Source organism: Acanthisitta chloris, unplaced genomic scaffold (genome assembly GCF_000695815.1).
Source record: "Acanthisitta chloris isolate BGI_N310 unplaced genomic scaffold, ASM69581v1 scaffold15540, whole genome shotgun sequence".
In the NCBI taxonomy this organism is placed as follows: Eukaryota; Metazoa; Chordata; class Aves; order Passeriformes; family Acanthisittidae; genus Acanthisitta; species Acanthisitta chloris.
Window position 1 is genome coordinate 33718 of NW_008650047.1, and position 22351 is coordinate 56068.

Below are 22351 nucleotides of genomic sequence, written 5' to 3' on the forward strand. Positions count from 1 at the left end.
TTTCTAAACAAAGCCTTAGAGCTTTTTGTCTGGCTGTCCACAAGCTCACACAATTATTTTTTTTTTGTAAGATTTAAGTTGCCTGTTACTGTAGAGGTGCCAAACTTGCTAAATTCCCAATAGCAAGTGAATGCAATCCATTTAGGTGTCATTTCAGCTTAAATCTATTTAAGCTGTGCTGGTTAAAAGGTTGTTAAGATTCCCAAAAATTTTGGAAGAGGGTTGTTGTGCTGTTGGGGTTTTGTTTTTGTTAACACAAGCTGAACCAGTATTTTAAACTTAGACTAATTCCAGATGGTTGTCACTTGAGCTGTATTCCCTTAGCTTCATTAGAAGAATGTTATTAACAAATAATTTTATTCAGCTCCATGCCTCTGTGTTTAAAATGGCCTAGATTTGATTACAATTAGACAAAAATGCAGACTTAAAAATATTTTTCCTGACTTTTGGAAAAAAAATTTATTTCTTTATCTATCTATGCTTGTTCAGTTTGAGAAGAGATTAATATCTGAAGCTAAGAATCATGAGTTTCTTTTCTATAATATTCTATGGATTATTAGGATTGTATTCTATTTTTTGTAAGACCTTTTTAAATAAAAAAATTCACAGTCTTTCCATTTTATTTTTAAAGTAAACATTATCCTGAATCCTTTGATCACTGAATAAGCAAAAATAATGCTTCAACTATACTGATGTTCTACCATTCATAATAAAGGGCAGGTCTCCAAATACTGCAATGCAAACCAAGTTCATGAAAAGCTATCTAAGCATAATGCTTTGTGCAGTAGCCAGACTGGGGTAGAAATGATGCAGGCAAAACTGAGACTTTGCTGATGGTGGTGTGAGATTTCTTTAAACTCATGCAATCATAGGATGGTTTGGATTGGAAGAGACTTTATAGATCATCTGGTTCCCTGCCATGGACAGGGACTCCTTCCATCAGACCAGGTTGCTCACAGCCACATCCCGCCTGGCCTCGAACTCTTGAGGAACACTTGAGGAATGGGGCATCCACACCTTCTCTGGACAGCATTCCAGTGCCTCACCCTAACAGAAAAGAATTTCCTCCTAACATCTAGTCTAAATCTCCCATCTTAGCTTATAAACATTCCCCTTTGTTCTGTCATTATCTGTCCATTTAGAAAGTTGCTCTCCATCTCTTTATAAGTCCCCTTTAGGTATTGGAATGTGCTCCAAGGTCTCCATGGAGCCTTCCTTCTCTTCTCCAGGCTGAGCTACCCCAGCTCTCTCAGCCTCTCTTCATCAGAGAGGGGCTCCTGCCCTCCTATCATCTTTGCGGCTTTGTAGAAAGCAGGTTTTAAACTTTCTTCTTTTCAAAAGTAAATTTTCATCTCTGTCCATTAAAAGCCTAGTTATATAACCTCAATATATTTTTTAATTAGAGAAATATGTTCTGAAAGAGGTTAGATTAATTTCCCTAGATTTAGAAAGATGAGTAAAAATAAAACTGAAGTATGATGAGTATTCATGTAATAATTTTAGAAACTACAGCAAAATTATAACTAATTTTCTTTTGCCTTAAAGAATGTTACTCTGCAGAGACAAGAACTGGAGAAAAGAGGTTTTTTTCTGTTCAGCACATTTTTGCCTGAGGTTATGGAAGAAGCCAGGAAAGGAGTTTGGGTTCCCTGAGTCTTAGAACCATCCTTTCTAGCTAATCTAAACTATGCTGCTCTTACCCTATTGTGCTCTGGGTAGTTTTTCTTTCTTGGCAGAGGAAATATTTTTCAGACAATTCCATGCACTTAGCTGGACTCTGTGTATAGGATAGTCTTCATGGATAGAGCACTTTGGCAAAAAGTTATTAATGAACCTTCATTGTTACGGATTGGATCCCAGCCAGCTGCTTAGTGATTAAAGTTTGATTGCATGATGATTAGTTTTCATTAGTAAGCAATTAGCATTTAACAGCAGTCTTGTCTTGCTGAAGCTGTGGGCGAGCATAAGTGGCCTGAGCCATGTTGAGAGCGAGAAGGTCTGTAGCTGGAGATGTGGGCACAGAGTGGTCTGGGGAATATGGCAATGAGAATTCTGGTTTTAGTTCACCTCATCAACTTGTTCTTACTGCAGCATTATGGCAGGAGGGGAGGTGGAGCAAATGTCCAGAAGAGCACAGCCTGGACATAGGGCACAGACACTGTACATGTGTACAGGGTTACCAAAAATAATGGTCTTCCTCAAAGGGCTCTTTGAAGTTGTGGGTTGCTCTCACAGTAATGCTAGTTTTCATTGTCTTACCCCTCCCCTTGCCACAAATAAAACTCTTTTCCCCACTGAATTGATGAAATTCCCATTTTTCCTGTAATAGCAGTTCTTAATTGCTTTGTGCCACTGTGGGGTAAATTAGGAGAAGGATGAGTGCAGGGTAATGGCTGGGGGAAGTGAAATAGATGAGGGTAGAGGGAGGTAGGAGTATAGCTAAAGATCAAGGCTCCTTTGCTGTTAAATGTAAAGAAGAGCAAAGAGTGTCTCACTTAAACCACTTCTGCTTCACTGAGGAGTGTGTTGTGAAGGTGAAATACAGTGGTAATTTCACCTAGGCTAAATGAGGGTTGTATGGTCATCCACACCTCCCCCTTTCTGCCAGCAAGACTGCTCTGTGACTGAACCAAGTCAGGTAGCTGATCTGGCTACCAAATTCCTTCCTCCCACCCTGTTGCCATTTTTATCAAGCTGGTTTTTTTATCAAGCTGGGGTTTTTTTTGGTTTTGTTTTTTTTTTCTGGGGCAGCTTTCCTGACTTTCAAGGTCAGTACTGATCCAGAGAAATGCTAGGCATAGGAGGGGGAGCAGGTCGTGCAGGAACTTTCAGTGGTTTGGAAGTGAGTGGCCTGGTCAAGACTGCAACTTCAGATAGAAAGTTTTTCAAGAAGAATATTACTAACTATGCAAGCTAGTAAATTCAAAAAAAGGGACCTTTTAAAGTTAGTCTAAGGTGGTTCTCAAATGTATATATTTATTACTGATGTCAAGTGCGTCCATCTAGTTCTCTAGACCTAGTAAAAGGTGGGTGGTTTTGTTTATGATTATTCCATGGTTTAACAGCACTAGGGACTGGATGTACTGGATGCACTTTAGAGCACTAGGGACTCCCCTCCTCTAACCTAATTTGCCTGCCAGAATAGCCTAAAGAAGATGTTTCTCTTCCGTTAAAAGGACTAAAGTAGCTACAGCTCCTTTGCAGGAATTCTAACAGTGCTCAGGGTGTGACTTCAGTGGCGTAGGTCTCCTTAAGTTGTCTTCAGATTTGCTGAACTGTTGGCAAGAGTAGACATAACAGCGTAGGACTGTGTAAAATGCCAACCCTACTCAAAACACAAAGAGGGTGCTGAGTGGCTGAGCCTGCCTGGGGCTCTGAGTGCTGCAGCTGCACTGTGTGTCACTACCTGAGCCTGCTGGTGGTAAAAATAGATTGTGTGCCTTCCTGAGCTCTGGTTGCACAACCACTTGTAGCATGACTACACTTAGTTCTTGCCTCAACCAGCTAATTGTTATCTGCATCAGAAGCTTTCCTTCTGTTTGAGAAAATACCGAAGGTTGATGTTAAATGGTTGTGCAGTCTTCACTTATTAGTGATTTCCCTCCCCCTGTTTCTAGCTTCTTGCATATTTTCTTTTGACTTGTGTTTAAAACTAAGAGACCGACCTCAGCTCTACCTCTGTTCCTCACAGCTGCTCATTTCGCAAAATGGTTTTGTTGCTTTACACTAGGCTGCTGTTAATTGCACCTTTCCTTGCACCTCCAGCTCCTTTATTCCTACTGAGAACTCAAGCTTGCTAAGTTCCTGAAAGTTATTGATGATTAAAGGCGACTGACCAGGTTCATAAAAGACTTACGCTAGGGGAGGGGAAGGAGGAGGAGGAGGGTGTCCTGGCATGAGTCTCTGAAATGGGAACTTTCTCTAAAGGACTCCGCTGCTCAATGTGAAACTTCAAAGGAAAATAAAAGGTGGGTGGGGATGGGAGGGAAAGGCAAGTTCATATGCTTGAGTTCAGGTTTGACAGCTGTGAACTTTTCAGGCTTTGTGCCTGTGCTGCCAAAAATTGCCTTCGTGGCCTTTGACAGGTCATTTAATTGTTGTGCAAGGTAGGCTTAAAACCCACTTATTTTATGACCATTAAGACAAATTTGTAGGGTGCTTCAAAAAATGGAAAGTGTAGTATGTGTTTTAAGTTGTCAGATGTTCTCAGTTAAGTTGGAAGATTAGGGAGCTGATAGGTTTCGTGTTTTAGTTGCAGAGATGTAATGGGAAGAAGCTAAGTTTAAAGTTTGTTCATGTATCGTTTAGAGTCAGGTCCAAAAGAACCAAAATAAAAATGTTTGTTCTGTGATAATTTGCAGTTAGCTTTCTCTTTTCTTGTAGAAAGTTAAAATGCTGGAGATACCAACTTGAATGTACTGGTACCATGTGTAAATTCGTTATCACATTTAAGTGTTTTCTGGGGGAATAACTCTTAAAGTTAATAACTAAAATTTCAAGGTTGGTACAATTCATAACCATAACCAGTGCTTTCCAGAAAACCAACTGGGGTTTTTTTAATGTTCATTTTAGGAAATTGTTTAGGTTAGATTAGAGAATTCCAATACTCACATTATAGATGCATAAAACTCTTTTAGAAGGTTTTAATGTAGTCTTAACTCCTATACTTAAATTTAATTATTCCTCCTTTGAAGTGTCACACGTTGTCATTGGGGAGTGTAAAGATTCTTTAGTGATGCCACATGGTACTGTTCCTCTAAGCAGAAACTCTCAGAGGCAGTTCCTGGGGAACAAGACTTATGAATAGTTACCAATAAATTCAGTTTCCTGGACAAATAGCTGCAAGGGTAATGCCAAAAGAAGAATTGTCTGTTCTGAAGCTAACAAGATTTTAGTGCTGACCTACAATTCTGCTTTTGGGCCAGTGCCTTCAGAGTATGAAGGAATAAGAAGTGAGAGGATGTGGTGCTTATGTAAAATAAAAGAAAAACAAAACAAAAACGCCTGTATCCTTCAATTTCTGCCTCAGGTGAAAAAAGAGTGAAACTTCTCTTTGATCTTGCACAGTGATGTGACTTCTAGTAATTTATGGCTCATCCTAGTCCTTTTTTCTTAATATAGACTGATCTAGATTTATAAAACTGAAGGTGTGGCTTGCAGATAGATAGTATTACTGCCTTTACCATGATTCAGCATGTTCTGAGTCTAGAACTTCATTAGTTCTTTTTCCCTTCAGATCTGGGGAGAGCCACATCTAATCCTTAGGACAACGTGAAGTCTGTCCTTTAAGGAAACTACTGACGCTACCTCAGCTTCTTTGTACTATCCAGCTGGAATGCCATCCGGTCTTGGACTGCTGCTATTTATATTTTCTGCCTCTTCTAAACTGCTGCTAGCTCATAGGAAGTTTTCCTGTGTCGCGTCTCTGGCAAACCTACAGACCCGTCATGTATTTGAATGCATTTGGTTTGGAATTCATGAAACAGGCAGTTTAAACAGCACGTAGATCATTACGGTTTCTAGGTGTTTTTGTTTTTCTCATGGTTATTGAATAGTGAAATAGCATATTCCTCTCTAAACCCATTCAGATCTCTGGCCAGCAAACATTATTTTACACAGAGCTCCTCCTCTCTATCTGAGGTAACCTCATCAGTGTGTGGGACTAATTTGTCTAGTTGTCCTCAGCCATGATTTATTGCTGTGGTTCATGAGGTTGTTGGGGTTTTTTTTTGTTTTGTTTTTTAACACTGATACATTACTAGAGCTTATCACTATAGAGAGATGTGATGACTTGCAGGCATTTTTCCCTCCACAAGCATTGCACCTTTACCTCTTCTCTTGGATTCATTTCACCTGCTGTTGTTTCTCATCTTCCACTGCCTTTCCTGAGTGGTAGCAACAGCCACCAGTGACTCTGGGAATACTGGTGTGCACTTCTTATTATAGCTGTGCTGCCAACTACTGCTTCAGTGGCTTCCTGAAGGACTTGTCATCTTCCTGGTCTTTCTTTGATGGTACTGAGTAGTGTTTCTGTTTGCTCTTGCTCTAGTGTTTCTCTTTCTCCAGAGGGACAAGTTGTGTATTTTCCGGTGAGATGAGCATTGGACTTTTTTTCACCTATCCTTAGTGGAATTCATTTTGTCAGTGCCATAGGAGTGACTCGTCAGACCTTAATGTAGGAATTGGTATTAATGAGTAAACCACCATTTGGAATACTCTTTACAGAATTATTTTTTCTAAGCTGTTTTTTGCATACCTACTTCTTTCCCACTCATTTGCTGACCTCCTCTTTTCTTATGCCTCGAACATAAGCTGCTCGTCATTATGTGATCTGCCTTTATCCTGCTGCTTTTTCTCCTTTCAGTTTCAAGAACTTATGATCTACTTCCAATCAGTGCACCCTGGCTAATTTCATAATTTCCTAAATGAAGTGCTTCACTTTGAAAACCTGCACATTTACCTTTGTTTTCCTTCACGCATTTCTTCAAAGCCTTTCTTGCCTGGGATTTGTGCTGAATAATTGGATATGCTTAGCCTGCTGCTGTGATGGACTCTGCTCAACACTGCTGGCTCAGTCTCACCATTCCTGTTTCATCCCTTTGCACCCACCAACACTTTGTTCTGTGTTACCAAAGTGCCTTGCACAGTAGGGCTCTGTTTGGGAGGAGGACTTGCACAGATTATTACAAATAATGACAAATGGTGTATTTCTGTCCAACGTTGCAAGTCTTTGAGTTGTTGGCAGGGGTGGATTTGTGCTGCACCCATTTTCCTGTCAGGTTGCATAGATATGTAATACCTTGTCAAAATATTCTCCATTTATAGTTTGCTTTGATCTAAAGCGTTTCTTTATTTTTAAGCCTTTATAAAGATTTTGTTTCTGTTGAATCCGCTGCTCCTAATAATGCAGTGATTGTGTCCTTAATGAACCAGTCCTTTTTTTTCTCCTTTGAGCCTTTTAGTAAATACTAAGCATAATTTCTTTTTTTTTTCTCTTTGATTAGAGAAAAACTGGTTCTGTCATGCAGTTTGCCTCTTGAAAACAAATTCCTTGAGTTTATTGCATTTTCTTGTTTGTGTCAGGTTTTTCCCTTTTTTGTGTCACTCCAGACATTGATATTCAAAGCTATTGCTTTACAGAGGAGTGCTTCTGGTAATTAATTTATCCAAAACCTCTTCCCTTGTGGGGGGGATATTGTTCTGTTTTAAGGTAACTGCATGCTGTTGTTTTGTACTGTCCTTAGTTAGGCCTTGCAGTGAAGAATAGAAATTCACAAGGTATTTGGATATTTTCTATAATCACTAGCCAGGATGGCTAGGAAGGAAATCTAGTACTGGCAGAAAATCCAACTGGAGTAAATGCTCTCTCTTGCTGACTGTGCTGTTCCCACATCTCTGTATGTCCTTATCACACAATCACTGCTTGAAAATTTGAATTTCTTTTTCCTCTTTTAAGTCTGCTTTTCTATCTTTCAGACTTTTTTGCAACTAAATTGCACTTATTGTAGGATGTTTAATTCCCCAAATGAATAGTCAAGATAACATAAACTGTATAATTTTTTTCTGCTATACTTGCATACTTTAGCAAATTCAAATCCCTGTACTTACGACTGGTTTTCTGAAATGTTTCTCTCATTCAGGGTGGCTCTTTGTCATCAAAGGAAACAAGATTTACGCATTTCTTGGCTTTTTGGACTTGGTACTCTATACATTATTTTAATATTCCTTTTAAAATATCAAATGGCTACACAGGTGTGTGCTTAGTCTGCTTAATTGAAATGAAATGTGCTTTTCCAGCACCATTTTAGTTAATTTTGCTAAATCTGTTTTTGTTAACCATCAGTTTATGCTTCTGACCTCTATTCTGGTCCAGTTACAGCTGATCTTTCATTGGGTTTTTTTCCTCCTTCCATTGTTTGAGAGACAGGGAGGGTTCATTCCCCTGCGAGTCTCACTCTGCTTTTCACCAGCCTCATACATTCATGCACATTTAAGCCTTTGATCACTCCACCAAGTGAAAGAAACAGGCTTGTAAGGAGTAGTGAACATGAATTTATCACTTAGATTGAATTTCAACCCTTTTATATAGTGTTACAGTTTAGCTCAACCTTCCTATTAGGGTGGCAAGACTGAAGGGTCTTAACTTGGAACCTAACAGTAATTTCTGGGTGCCTACATCCCCTTTAGTAAGCACAGGGGTTTTTTTGTTGTTCATTGTGGAATTTTACAATCAGATCTGTTGGTCTTCAGAAGAACTGCCCTTCCAGAGAGATGCAAAACTGTGTTTTGTAGTGGTGTCTTGTCTCCAGCAACAGCAACATCTTCACCACTTCACATCTTCGGAGATGGGTAGTAACCCAGGCATGTGCAGAATGCTACATGCATATTTCCTCCCTCCTTTCAGCGATCACAGCTTTAAAGTTGCTGCTTTAGCACTGTGTTGACCAGGCAGAGGCATAACTATCCTTGATGCACTTGTGTGATCTGTTTTTTTGAACTTGCTTGTTCTTGGCCGGTGCAGAATTCTTCGGCAATGACTTTTATAGTTTAATTACTTAATGAACGGGCTAGGAATCATTCTGTTATCACACCATATTTGATTTTGTAGGTCTCAGTCCCCCTTCAAGTTACCTCTTTTCCAAAATACTTAAAGACTTCTCACATGTGGAAACTCTTTATGTTTCTGGTTATCTCTGTGGTCTGTCTGTTCATTATTTTTCTGATCAGTTGTGTTCCTTTATTGACAGGGTGACCAGTACTACAGACAGTAGTAAGATGTCAGGGCATCACAAGAGTAACAGACAGATATAATGAAGATTTGGGTTTCATTATGGATTTCTTTTCGTAGTAACTGCTTATGTTCTGGCAGCCCTTTCTTTGCAGCTGCAGGGGCTGCATAATGTTTTTGTCCAGGATGACTACTAATACCTTCCTATGAGTAGTAAAAGCTAAATTAGAGTCTGTCATCATAGGTATGCACAGATGAAAATAGTTTCTCCACATGTATCACTTTGCACTTAACATTTTCATCTCCATTTTCTCATACAATTATCCAGGATTCTGAGATGATTTTGCAGCTTTTCACTATCTGAGATCTGGCTACCCTGAATAATTTTACAAACTTCACAAGTTTCTGCACTTAATTGTTCATCCTCCTTTTTTAGAGTCTCTTGAAGTGCAGTTGAATAGCTTAAGTGTATGCATAGGACCTTAAAATTATTGCTGGCAAACCATTCCTTGTTAAAACTAAACATTTCTGTTCTTGTTACTTTCTATTTTTCCTTCTAGTTGAGGGAAATAAAATGCTCTGTTCTTAATTTCAAGTGTTTCTGTTGTAGTTTAATGGGTTTTGTATGTATTGAATAGGATTTTCCATTTTTAAGACATTTTCCAGCTCTTGGATTTCTTGTTGTGGTTTTCTTTTTCCATGCCATCCATTTTGAGCTGCAGCTTCCCTTTGTGCTTCAGCAGCTCATGCAGCACTGCAGTTCTGACTTTTTACTGTGTTTCCTAATGCAGCTTTATTAGTATAGCATCTTCCAGATCATTGATTTGTCTGTTCACTGAAATCTTGGAATCTAAATTTGCCCTTAGTTTCTTGACTTGAAGATAGCTGCCTAATTTTACTTCAGGATGATTTTCCTTTATTATTTACTTGATTTGCTTGCTGCAGGAGTATATCATTGTTAGCAAGGGATACATTTTTATAAAGGAAGTTTAACTGTTTGGGGTTTTTTAATTGTGGGGTTCATTTTATTGATACTCTGTGCCTGTTTGGTAACTTAAAATTGTTTGTCAGGAAATGGAAACTAATAATTCTGTATCCTTCAGTACTGGTTGTTATCTCTAGCCCCAGTCACATAAACAATTTTTTTCATTACCCAGTATCTGCACATCAGAGTGGAAGTGCTCTTTTCCTCTCTCCTGTTTCCTAAAAATGCCTGCCCACTCTGCTTTTTTTCATCTCAGTCGTCCTCCAAAATCCCTTCTTTCTCCTGGAACAAGCAGTACAAATATGTTTTTTTAGTTTTTCTTATAGCTTGTTGGGGTAAGTTGTCTCCCTGCATCCCGCTTTCCAGGAAGGGAATGTGGCTGCCTGCTGCTTCTGTTGCCCTTTCGCCTGGATATTAAATCTGAGCCTCTGCTGAGCCTGCCAACTGTTTAATCAGGAATAGTCAGAAGGCCCTCCTTCCCAATATTGCAGCTGACGCTGAAATCCTCATTATCTTACATCTGCATTTGTGCAGTGCAATTATACAGAAGCAATTATTTTCCTAAAAGCTTATAATTTAAACAGGGGAAAGAGAGTATGAAAAATGCATGTAACATGTAAAGCAAAGACTTGTACCTGTATAATTAATGCCACGTATATTTCATTTTTTGCTTGCCTTTGTTAGTAACCTTCAGTTGTTCCTTTCCATTTTATTCTGTTTATGCATTCCTGACACTGGTATGCCAGAAGGGGAAAAAGCCAGATGCCTAGAAAGCAAAGCAAAGGAAGAGGGAAGAAAACAGCGAAGAAAAAACTGGTCATTGGAAGAGAGGAAGTCAGAGTGAGGTCTGAGTGTGAGGTGCAGGTGAGCCAGCTAAAAGAAGCAACTGATCAGCAAGAAAAGGCTCAGAAGAAAATACGATACATTTGCATGTGTTGTGAATGTCCTTCCTTAAACTGGTTTGGTAATTGTTCAGCAAGAAAGATGATGGAGGAGTCATCTGAACACACCTTACATTAGTGTTACGCAGAGGCCATTGATTTTTCCTTCTAAGCAACTGTACCTGCTGCTGCCCAGAACATGTTGGAGGGACTTGTCTGGCAGCTCCCATCCTCCCACCAGCAGAACTATGTCCACTGCTGGATTCCAGTACTCCTAGACAGAGATGTTATCTTGTGCTTAGTTGTGAGGAGGAAGGATAGGTAGCTGAGGACAAGTTTGTTACAACACCTGTGTGGAGATGGGTACAAATCAGAGGGAGGCATAATAAGGTACCCAAAAATCACACTCCTGCTTGTTGCATCCAGCAGCATGGTCTCAGCAGAGTGCACTCTTTTAGTAATGAAAGAATACAATTTGTGGGAGGCAGGAGGGGAGAGCCAACCCTAAAGCAAAAGAAAAGCAGCTAGTAGATGATGTAGAGTTCTCAATGAATCCGAGCCACTCTGCTGCTGCTGTGGTAGCTGTCTCCCAACTGTTCACACTTCCAGGTTGAGTGTTACTTCATTTTGGTAGACAGAGAATGATGAGCTGTAGCAAGGAAGAAATGGGCTGCTAATAGCATGGAGAGGTGCAGACAACGTATCTGGCTTTAATACTATTGATAATTTAGTTCAGGGAATGGAGTGTCTCTTCAAAATGGCACTTTTCAGTCTCTCCAGCCTATTCTAAGTGAGATATATGTGCCTTGTGGCCAGAGATGAATTGTGGAGATAGGACCTCTGAATCAATCTTCACTGTGTGGTCTTTTTTTTTCCTTCTATTTTCTTTCCTTTTTTTTTTTTTCCTTTTTCCTTTTCTAATTTAAGCCAGGAGTTGATTAGATGCCTGGCAATGATTACTATCCATTGGCACCTCCCATTGGGAGCACACTCCAAGTACCAGCCTTCAGCTCTTTCAAGCAGGGGAGGTTAAGCAGGCTGCTTACTGAGCAAAAGGAATTTCTCTTCCCATGAGAGCTTGAGTGCTGTTTCCCTGGCTAAGAATGCTATAATTCCTTTACAAGTGACAAGCAGGCTGCTACCATCTGCTGGCGAATGGCTGCAGGGTGGTGGAGTCTGGGTGAAAATTTGCTCATGGGCCAAAGAGAACGATTAGTGGTCATTATGCCCAACTCACACATTTCCTGTATGAAGTTCTGTGATCTTTATTTTGGTTTTAGAATGTTTTCTAATTGTAGTGTATGCATTTTCATCTTGTTTTGAATCATAAATACTCAAGAGAAGGGTTTTAACCAAAGCCACAGAAAGTACCAGCAGGAGCTAGGCATCTTTTTTTCCTTTTAAGGCACAGCAGCAATGCCTTGCAAAAGAAGACTGAGACCATCCAGAAATTTAACCACTCTATTCTGTCTTTTGGGAAACACCTGGGTGTATTTGGAAACCATGTGGCCTTACATGATGATGGTCTCTTTCAAAGATTAAGTGATAGACTCATGAGTTGTTTTAGAACCATACGGCTTTGTAGGGTGTCTGCTTTGTTCAGTCACTCTCTGGTGCTTCAAGAAGGAAGAAGTCGAAAGAAAAGAGTGGTTATTGTGTACGTGGTTCCCTCAGCTTCCCCTGAAAGAAGCAGATGGTCGGGGGTCCCGGGAGGTAGAAGAAATGGGGCCATTAGACTGTCAGTGGCTTGTGAAAAGCAGAAGCATCTGCCAGAATGGAGACTTGTTCAGCAGCAGGGGAGCCGGCAGCAGCAGATGATCTCTGCCTTGAGCCGTCAATGGCATAGTAGTCCACTGGGGAATTGCTGTTGTGGGCGTAGCTGCAGGTAACCTTGGTAATAATCTCGTTGGTCTAGCAGACTAAAAAAAAAAAAAAAAAAGCGAAAGCTTGATGCTCATGCTCTGGAGTCTTAACTACCCACTTTTACTGTCTAATCACTGCTAACTGCAACCCATTTGAAAGCATTCCCTACCCGTTCTCAGCTGATCACTACAGGCACATTAAAACTCGTCAAAATGCCTGTCATGTTTCTACTGCAAGTTTCAGAATAGCAACATGAACCATGCTAGATGCAGCAAAGAGTAAGTTCAAAGACTAAATTAACATTTAGAAAAGTATCAAAAAATTTTGCTAGGGGTCTTGTTTTCAGTTGTATCACACAGTGCACTCTTTCAAGACATGCTTTTTTAGTGTTAAGAAATATTTTATGCAGCTGCAGTTTAATCTCTTCTGCTGTAGTTCTTATGCTCTTATTGACTGCTCTGTACGGGACACAGTGTTCGAGGGAAGAATGACCTTCAGTTGCAACAGTGTGATGATACTTAAAAGAGGAGATAAAGTGGGGAGGCCAGAATGCCTCTGAGGAGCTAAACTAGAAATTCATATTTGCATTCAAAAAGAATAGTCAATTTGGATTGTGTCCTGTTAGAATAATTAATCTCAGTCAGCCACATCTGAAAGCGAGAATGAAGCATACAGGTAAAGAGCTCTGGTTCAGAGCTCCTCGAGCTGTACTTGGTGAGTACTTGGCATAGGTGAATCTGGGACTGTTGCCAGTACAGAATAGTCTTCTAGAGCTGACTTCATAGCCAGGAAAAGACATTTTCTGTAGATGAAACTTGGTTTTGCTCCCATGACAGAGTGAATTACTTTGCAGTTTGACTCGTGGTCCAGAGATTTTGGTGTGCATTTCAATATCGGTTTAGACCTTTTTTTTTTTATATCTTTGGAAACTAGCATTTGTGTTCTGACAGGCAAAAATAAGCTGCTTGTGTGACTCTTTCTGGGCCTCAGGAACACTTCCCTTATATGATAAATACTGCAGTAGTTTATCATGATACATGTTCACTGCTTAGAAGATTAGACACCATTTAGTAGGGAGTGCTGAAGATCAGGCTCTCGATGCTTTGGCATACCCAAAAAGAGGAGTTGTTCAGGGCTGCAGTTGTAGATGTCACGAGAACTGGTGTTTCACAAGCTCTTCTGTTAGTTGCATCTGCTTTGATTTGAAGAGGGCCACCTGGTTTATGGCTGGATCTAGTTTTGCTTTCATCTTCATTCAATCATATGAGTACAAACTATAGTCATTTCTGCATCGCACAGAATAGTGGGAAGAGCAATAACTGTCAGATATTCTCAGTAGTTTGGGGAATACTGTAGTCAAAACCCTGCTTGTTATGCAGAGTGAGGAACTTTGCTGTGGCTGTTAGCTTTGGCCACATCTGTTCTCAGATATCCACTGCAACCTGTATGCTAATCAGGGATGTGAAGGAGTGTTGGCCTAGCTGATGTGGCCACCTTGGCAAGGGACCCTCCCCATATGGTGAAGCCCATGCCTCAGTGCTGTGCTAGGTGCAGTGCTGGCTCGAGCACATCTGTTCTGTGTGCTGTACAGGTGCAGCTTGCTGATAGCGTTAATGGAGCACGTGGAGTTTGGCACTGGCTTTTCCGATAGGAAAAGTGTTTTTTAGATCATGTCATCCCCTCTCTGTGCACAGTCAGTGACCAAAGGCAACTTCTCACAGCCTGAATTCAAGGTGAATTGTACCAGTTGTGCAAGGCCTTATTATGGTGTTGGTTGTGTTTATCAGGATAAGCAAACATCCCTGTGTTTCTTAGGTATGACTCAAAGTTATCGTAGATCGTCTGTTCTTTTTCTGCCAGTAGTTTATTTGCATTTTAATTTTCTAGTAGTAGCAGTGTCTTAGCATTTGGTCAATTCTACCAGATGTGGCTATTTCCTTTTAGAAGGGAAAAACGTCAGCTTTCATCAGAATCTTAGATTAGTTAATGAAAATCACTTAGTGAATGCATTCAAGAAATAAGATTGCTATCTGAATGAGATGCACTATAGGCTTCCTTCCTTAGGTCATTCCTCAAATCATTTGTGATGAAGTAAATGGGTGAGAGGCTTTCATTCTGCTGCATACACATCTGTCTGATATTATGGTTAAATACATCATTGACTAGTTGAGCTAATGGGACTTAACTACTGAAAATTGGATGTGGTCATCAGATGAGTCTGAGCACTGCAAGTACTTCTTTTGGAGATGTGCCATTTCTGTGACAGTGAGGTGTTTTCCCATGACGGCATCTTCTCCTGCTGCAGATAAACCTTTTTTGATCACCTGTGAAAAAATATTCAACTTGGCCTTGGTTACCTTCAGCTGCTAGTGATAATGAAAATGATGTAACCCAATTCCTCTTAGGCTAATGATGTCTTCTAAGTTGCTATTTGTCATGCTAGTTCTCATTTTAAAGCTGCTATAGATTCGAAAAGAAAAAAGCTCTTTTTCTTCCAATTTTAACACTGATGTCATTGTCAGGTATGGAAACGTAGGCCAGTAAAACAGATTTGAGAAATCTTTCAAGTTCTTTCTGAATGGTTTGCACATTTGGTATCTGTTGCCTGGTTAGCACAGCTGAGAGGTTTGTCATTTGAAAGAGCTTCTGTTGTAACCTATTTGAAAGGCCTTTATTTGTATGGTGTGGGAAGACAGAGTCTAACATTGTGATAGTAAAAAAAATTTTGTGCTGGAATGTGGTTGATAAAATTCCCAGGAAAATGCAGATATTTTGAAAGATTATTGCAATCTTCATTGCCATTTCTTGGTTTCCCTTTCAGAAATGTTCCCATTGCCAGGAACCAGGAGCCACCTTAGGCTGCTACAACAAAGGCTGCTCCTTCCGATACCATTACCCATGTGCCATCGATGCAGGTAAGGACAAGTGGCATGTTAAGTGTATTTCCTTTATTCAAATCATATGATGCTAAATAAATCTGAGGTACTTTACAAATTTATTCTCTCTCAGTTTTTCACCTACTGTGAAGACAGAGTAATATGAATAGTGAGAAATGGCATCAGATAAACAGTGTACAGTAATGCACTGGGACATGGTAGTACTCGTCATGCAAAAGAATCTGCCTGGAAGTGCAGGAAAACCCTAGTTTGTGGGAGTGCAGCTATGGTGACCGAAATTTGGCTGCAGTGTGAGGACTCACCACTCTTTTCTTGCAAGAAACTAGAAACCCTTTGTTAAAAGGATGCGAGTAAGCAGAAAGGTGTTTCCCCTTTCCGGGTTACACTGCTATGGATAGGCATAGTAATGATTTCAAATGTTTATAGAATCATCAGTGCCACTTGCAGCACAACCTTCCTTCTCCCTCCTAAGAGGTATTTCAGCCAGTCTCTTGAGGAGGTCCAATTTTCATCATTGGACAAGCTAATGGTTTGGGTAGTGTTATCGCCAGCTATGAGCCTGGGCTTGTGAGTTAGTGGGCTTTGTACAATAGTGACAGTTTTTCATGGAGATAAACTTTATTCTTGGATTTAAAAACCATCCCAGCTCAGAATAAATAATATCCCACTATTCCAGTCCTCTGTAACTCACTTCTACTGTCACACAAAAGTTGTCTGATAACAAGCAGGTAAGGATTCAAGAGTACAACTCTTGACTGGCAAACAATCGCAAGCTTCCATTCCAATTCCACAGCAGCCCACTTGTTTGTTCACCACCCATTTTATGCTGTTTTCAGATGTTAGAGTATTTGAAGTAGGTGTGCTCGTTTCTGAATGACTGCGTTGCACCTCTCACCATGAAATCCCACCCTACTGGGGCACTGCATAGCATTCTAATGGAAATGTTTTTACGGGGATTCATGTTGCAGTGGAATACTCCTAGTTGCACAGTATAGATGAAGAATCCTTGACTTGACCAAGATGTTAAAGAAAGATTATTCGGGTTGCAAAAAAATCGCCCACTCAAAGAAAGGCCAGAAATAAGGGTGTCCATGTGACTAATTTTGGTCTCCTATGACTGTATCTTGTGAGATAGTAATTGCCTAATTAAAGGCTGATACCTGTTTCCATAAGGCCCTACCTCAGCCTGTAGGATGAAAGGATACTCACTGCTGAACATATGTTGTCCTTGCTGATCCTGTATCATACTTCCTTCTCAGTTCTGAAAGTAGAACTGTGAAATTCCCTGTGATGTTCATCTCTGCTATGCCTAAGAGTTTCATGAGCATTAACAAACTTTTTTTTTACAGCACATTTGAGAGACAATCATCAGATTTGCATTTGTATTGTGTTTAGTGTGACCTGCCCTTATCAACCCCATGAAAAATCCAAAATAAATGATAGTTAATGTTCCCTATAGTTTGGGATGCTTAATTTGAGTTCTTGTTTTACTAGATAAAGTATATGTAGCATTTTCTGTGTTCTAAATACAGATATCAAAATTAAGATATTGTCCTTTTTCTTCAGATGTACCTTCCTCATTAACTGTACTCCAGCAAATGCAGTAGGATCCTCCAGATGACAAATATACTGCACAATCATGGCTGGTTCCCAAGAGCAGTTCTGTGTCATGCATGGAAGAGGCAGTGTCGTGTCCAAAAACTAGTATATAATCATACTATTTAGTCCATATTGGTTGTAATATGTTTACTGTGTAATATGTAAAAGTGGGCTAGATTAGATTTGACTTTTCCTTACTTTTGTCTTGACTTTGCAACCTTTGAGATTTTTTTTTAGATTAGCTTTATGTGTTCAAGTCCCAAGGCTATGCTTACTTAATTTTCCTTTAACTTTTGTTACGAGACATCACGTTGTCATGTGGCCATCTGTCAGAGTGCACAGTTCCAAGCTAATTTCCCTCCTTTGAGCAGTACAGCAGTAATAAATTGCAATAGCTGCATGGGGATGGGATACTTGGACTGGGAGTTTCACAAACATATTTAAAAAATAGCAGAGGAGTTGGTAAAACGGGTGAGTCTCTGGTTTCACTCCAGGAAGAGTGTGATTTAGTGAGAACAAAGACTTCTTTGGGGGTTTTTTGATATATTTTTCTGTTTCTTCCTGTTCAGTCTGTATGTCTGTTATGTTCTCCACTCTAGCTCTTCATACCAGCCACAGCACAGGCCTTTTATCCAGCTGGTCTCAGGCTTCTCCTCACAAATTTCTTATTCCAGTCTCTTTGTAAGACCAAATGGCCTCCTACTGCTTTCTGAGTTTTCTTTTGTCCAGTATTCTAGCTCTCTGTCTGGCTTCCTCCTCTCTGCTCTTAGATTACCTTTTCCTTTCGTGTCTTACTCCTAGCTGTTTTTCATCTCTGGACTTTCTTATTCGCATTTGGTTCTCCTAACTTAGCTCCTTGTCACACCTAAACTTGCCCATCCTGATTTGTTCTTGTTACTTATTTTCACTGTTTCATCTTTCTGTTTCCTATCCCAATAGTTCTTAGTCTCCAGTCTTCTGCCTGAATTAGTCCTGATCTTGGCCTCCTGCTGGCATCTTAATTCCTTGTTCCTGACTTCTAGTAGCACTGGTGCCCTCATCCTGCTAGTCTCCACTCTTTCTCCAGTTTGATTGCCTTTCTCAGTAATGTTTTCACTTCTGCCTTCTGGACTAGTGCTTCCCATTTGCAGTTTTGAAATGGTTACTTTCTTCCTTCAGGCTGCCTGAGCCTTAGAAATGTCCCCTGACAGCTTCACTGCTTTTGGGTCCGAAGCCAGAGGTTCATTTACAGGAAAGAACTGCTCACCTCCAAACAGAATTTTTAAGGGACCTAGCTACTAAAATCTAAGAAGCTTCTCCTGAGGATGAGCAGATGAAAATCCCCATTCCTCCTTTTCAGGGAGTTATATTTGCTGATTTTATGGTAGCTGGCAAGGGCATACCTTAGCTAAAATTCAGGTCCTACTGAAAGTCAGGATATGGTAGAGCTTTTCAGAGAAAAATTTCTGGGGTGTTTAACGTGGGTAGAATAACGTTTTTCCAGGAAAGAGTTCTAAGGAAGTCATTAGGCTGCTTTAGCTGAAGTTTTCAACCAAAACAAATAAAAGAGCCCCAGCTTGAAGTAGATTCTCAGAATTTCAGCCTGATGGTGTGACAGTAAAAGACCTTGTTTGCAGTTGGTTTTATCTGTGGGTGTAATCAAGCTGTCTTAATCTATGGACACTCTTCCAATAAATCTGTGCAAGAAATAGGCAAGCTATATGGAATAAGACTTGATTTTAATTTATGCCCAGGCAGAAAATGTAGGAGAAACAAATGAGCATTATTTTCTGTTTTCCTCAGCCTTCTGTCTGCCTATAAACCCCTTTTATTGGTTATGCAGTGCTGCTGCCTTTCCTGTAGTGAACTCGGTATGGGTATTTCTCAGGTTCCTTGAGCTCTGTGGTAGTTCTGTTTGAAGTCAACCATCCTGCTTTGAAGGATGGTGCCACCTTGCCTTATTGAGGATCTGTCACAGAGCTGTTCTGAATCCTCCAAAGTTTGTGTTGACATTTACAAGGGCTCTCAGGGTTTTGGAATATGTATGACTGGTTTTGTATCTTAAAAAAACCCGACAAAAAACAAACAGAAAGCACTTGCTGGAGTGTTTTTCAGGGTATGTTGAATCATACACACTTTGTATGTGACTGAGTTCCTGTAGCATCCCTGGAAGTGACCAATGCCTCAGTTGAGATGAAGTATTCATGCTGTATTCCGAGGCTGTTGCACTGTGAGCTGAAGCCTGTGTTTCCCTTTGCATCCATGTGGGTTAGAAGTTAGTGCCCTGTCAGTTACTGTGCCTTGTGTGAAAGGCAGTGTGTTTTTGGGAAAGGTCTAGAGGGTGGAATAGGTCACAGTGGCTTTGGTTCCCTGCAGTGCTGAAGGCTGTCCCTGTGGTGTGGCCTGGGCTGTGCCTATGCTGGGGTGAGGCACCAGGCCTTGCATTGCTGTGGCTAATTGACTGCTATGCAAGGCACGTGGCTTCAGAAGTTGCCAGTTCGTACATATGGATGCTTTTATACAGCCTAATTCAGCCTTTCTTTTAATCTCCTTTCAGAGAGAATAATCTTTGGCAATATAGAGTGCAAGGGAGCTGAACATTTCTTATCCATTTGCATAAAAATCATGATCAGTAGTGCCACTTAAGTAATTTTTGCATGGAAATGACTGTGTTTAACATTGTCTGTGTTTGGCTTTCGTCTGTCCAAATTTATGAAGAGCCTCTGATGTCTCAAGATAACTTAGTCCTAGGGATGTCTCCATGGAAACAGGATCTTTGTTTTCTGAAATTCTATATCCTCTCCCTCTGCTTGTTCCTCCCCACCTGGAGTCAGATCCTGATGATTGCAGCATACTTGTCCCCACAACATGTACCATAGGCAGTTTGACTTACCAAAGATTTTTTACTCTAAATTAGGAAAAGACTAACAGCAAAATAAAATGAATTTTCAGAGAACAGATATCCTGTGTCTTCACAAGTATCTTTAAAGATGAGTAACAGGCAGAACACAGAGGGTGAGACAAAGTATGAAGCTTACAGAAGAATGGTTGCTTCTATTAAAAATGTTTTAGGTTTTCCCTGACTACTTTATGGAGAAAAATCTGTGCAAACAAGGACAAGTCTCAGATCTTTTCCTTTTCTGCCACAATGAGCTGATCATAGCTATGTGTCTGCTGACTGCATGATGAATTGTAATCTGTGATATAAAATACTTGGAACTGCTAACCAAAATCCAGGCCAGCTTTGTAATGATGAACAATTTTTGCCTTATTGGTATTCAGCTGAGTTTCTACAGTGAGCTGACAAAATTGTTCGTAGTTGTCCTTTAATAGAAGCAAAAAAAAAAATCGCCATTAAGTGGATCTGCTAATAATATTTGCAACAAAAATGCCAACCTTAGTAAGAAATTGAGCCCCATATACAGATCAGGCATGAGGTACAAGGTTTCTGGCTGTTATTCTTGATCTATGTATCATCTTCCTTTCTGATGTACTAGCTAGAGAACTGCATTCATTACCAATGTTGGGTTTCCAAGAAAGAAGAAAACTCCATCCTGTTCTACCATACTGTGTATGTTTTTGATGATTGCTCTGTGTATTTTTGATGATTGCTGTATTATGCAGTGATAATTCATGCTGAAGTCTAAACGTACAATTCTTGCCCTTATAATGAGAAAACATTTTATTTATTTCCTGTGATTTGCTAATGCTGCATTTGGAATCATCTGTGGCAGGATTAAGGGTTTTACTCCCCTTGGTAAAATCTCTCAAGTAACTTAGCCCATTGCATGCTGTTTCCCTTTGATTCAGGCCAGAGGCATTCATGTTGAAACATAAGCGTTTCGTAGCAGAGGGATGCTCTGCCAAAGCTTGGGTATCTAGAAAGCTTTTCCCTCAAGCTTTAGTTCCAGTCTCCTGCTGTCTGCTAAACTCTTCCAGCAGATTGAAACAGCAGGTAGCACTGGTTATGCTACATACTTAAGAGCGTTTTAAATTAGCACATTTTATTTACCATTGTGTTTCTTTACTTGGTGGCTGTTTGGGTAGGGTGGAGCAGACAGGAGGTCACAAGCACCTTGCTGAGTTCTCCAGTGTTGGTCACACTGAGGTGGTGATGGTGTTTGGGCCTATGACATGGTGATAGTGCTGGGTCAGCCATGCGAGAGGCAACGGGCAAAGAGCTGTGTCAGACCTTTGGGCAGGTTGAGAGGTGAGCCTGCAGTTCAGGGTGCCCAGGGGAGGCAGCTGAGTGTTCTGAGTGAGGGGAGCACTGTTTTTTCACTTGGCTGATGTTCAGGAGCTGCTGACTTGCATCCCTTAGAAGCGTAATCTGGGAGGGAGCACGAGAGGAGAAGCAAAGCTGGCAGTGCTGCTACAGAAATGCTCTTCAAATGGCAGTATTGCTTAATTTGTTCCAAAATAAGCAGTTCTGCGTAGGTGCCCCACTTGTAATAGGTTTAAATCATTAATTAAACTATTTCTTAGATGATAGAAGCTTCACATACACGAGCTCTGGAAGCAGATCCAAGGGCAACATGAGTAGTGACCTGACTACCAGACCTAGTGTCAAAGTGTAAACTGATCACCAGGATTTGGGATTGCAAATAAACTGTTCACACCCATACCTAGAGACACACACCCCTTCTCTCCCTGGTGTTGGCAGGGCCTTGGGATAAGGATGAAAGGCAGTGATTTTCCTATGGAAAGCGAGGATCATCTGTTCATATTGGATGAATGTGTCCATATTTGTTACGCTGAAGCAAGGAAGGCTGGAATAGCTGAAGGGGGTTGAGACAGGATTTGTAGACTTGCTGTCGTGATTCTTACTGCATACAGAGCATTGGGAAAACTGGGGATGCTTGGTGTAATCCAGGCAACATTGTCACTTGGGGTTTTGACTAATTTTGTTTGCTAAAACTTGGGGGGGGAAGGGATGAACCCGCTAATAACAGAATATTCCTATAAGAGATGTGTGATGGAAAAGTGTATACCTGTGAGGCAAGATTAACACATGTGATGTATTATTCAAGTTGGGTTTTATTAAAAAAGTAATAAATTGCTGTCTTTTCCTCCTTTAGATTGTTTACTAAACGAAGAGAATTTCTCAGTGAGGTGCCCCAAGCACAAGGTAAGAATCCTCTCCTGGATTAGACCTGTTTTTTTGCTGCCCTCTTCTGGTATCCGAGTTTGGATTAGTAATTTTATACCTGGATAACATCTGTAGTCAGTGATGCTTTTAGTTTAATTCTTCTGTGATGTGTGCTTGTGGTATATTCTGAGGGCAAACATCAACTCAAGAAGAATACAGAGTTTAAGAAGAAACATTTTTGACCTGTCTGTTCAGTTGTTCATCAAGGCTCCTTGATGACTCTTTAGGAAGCCCCACTTCATTTCCTGAATTCTGTGATAGAATCAGTAC

General features: G+C 40.3%; 1 protein-coding gene across 1 annotated transcript in view; it reads left to right on the top strand.

The window, feature by feature from the left end:
* Window positions 1–22109, top strand: part of TCF20 (transcription factor 20 (AR1)) — a gene marked incomplete at its 3' end in the record, with an annotated part of 38084 nt that extends 15975 nt beyond the window's left edge. The window contains exons 2-3 of the mRNA XM_009083482.1: window positions 15279–15372; window positions 22011–22109. Coding sequence (XP_009081730.1) covers window positions 15279–15372; window positions 22011–22109 — 193 coding nt within the window. The remainder of the gene's footprint in view (window positions 1–15278; window positions 15373–22010) is intronic.
* Window positions 22110–22351: the final 242 nt, after the last annotated feature.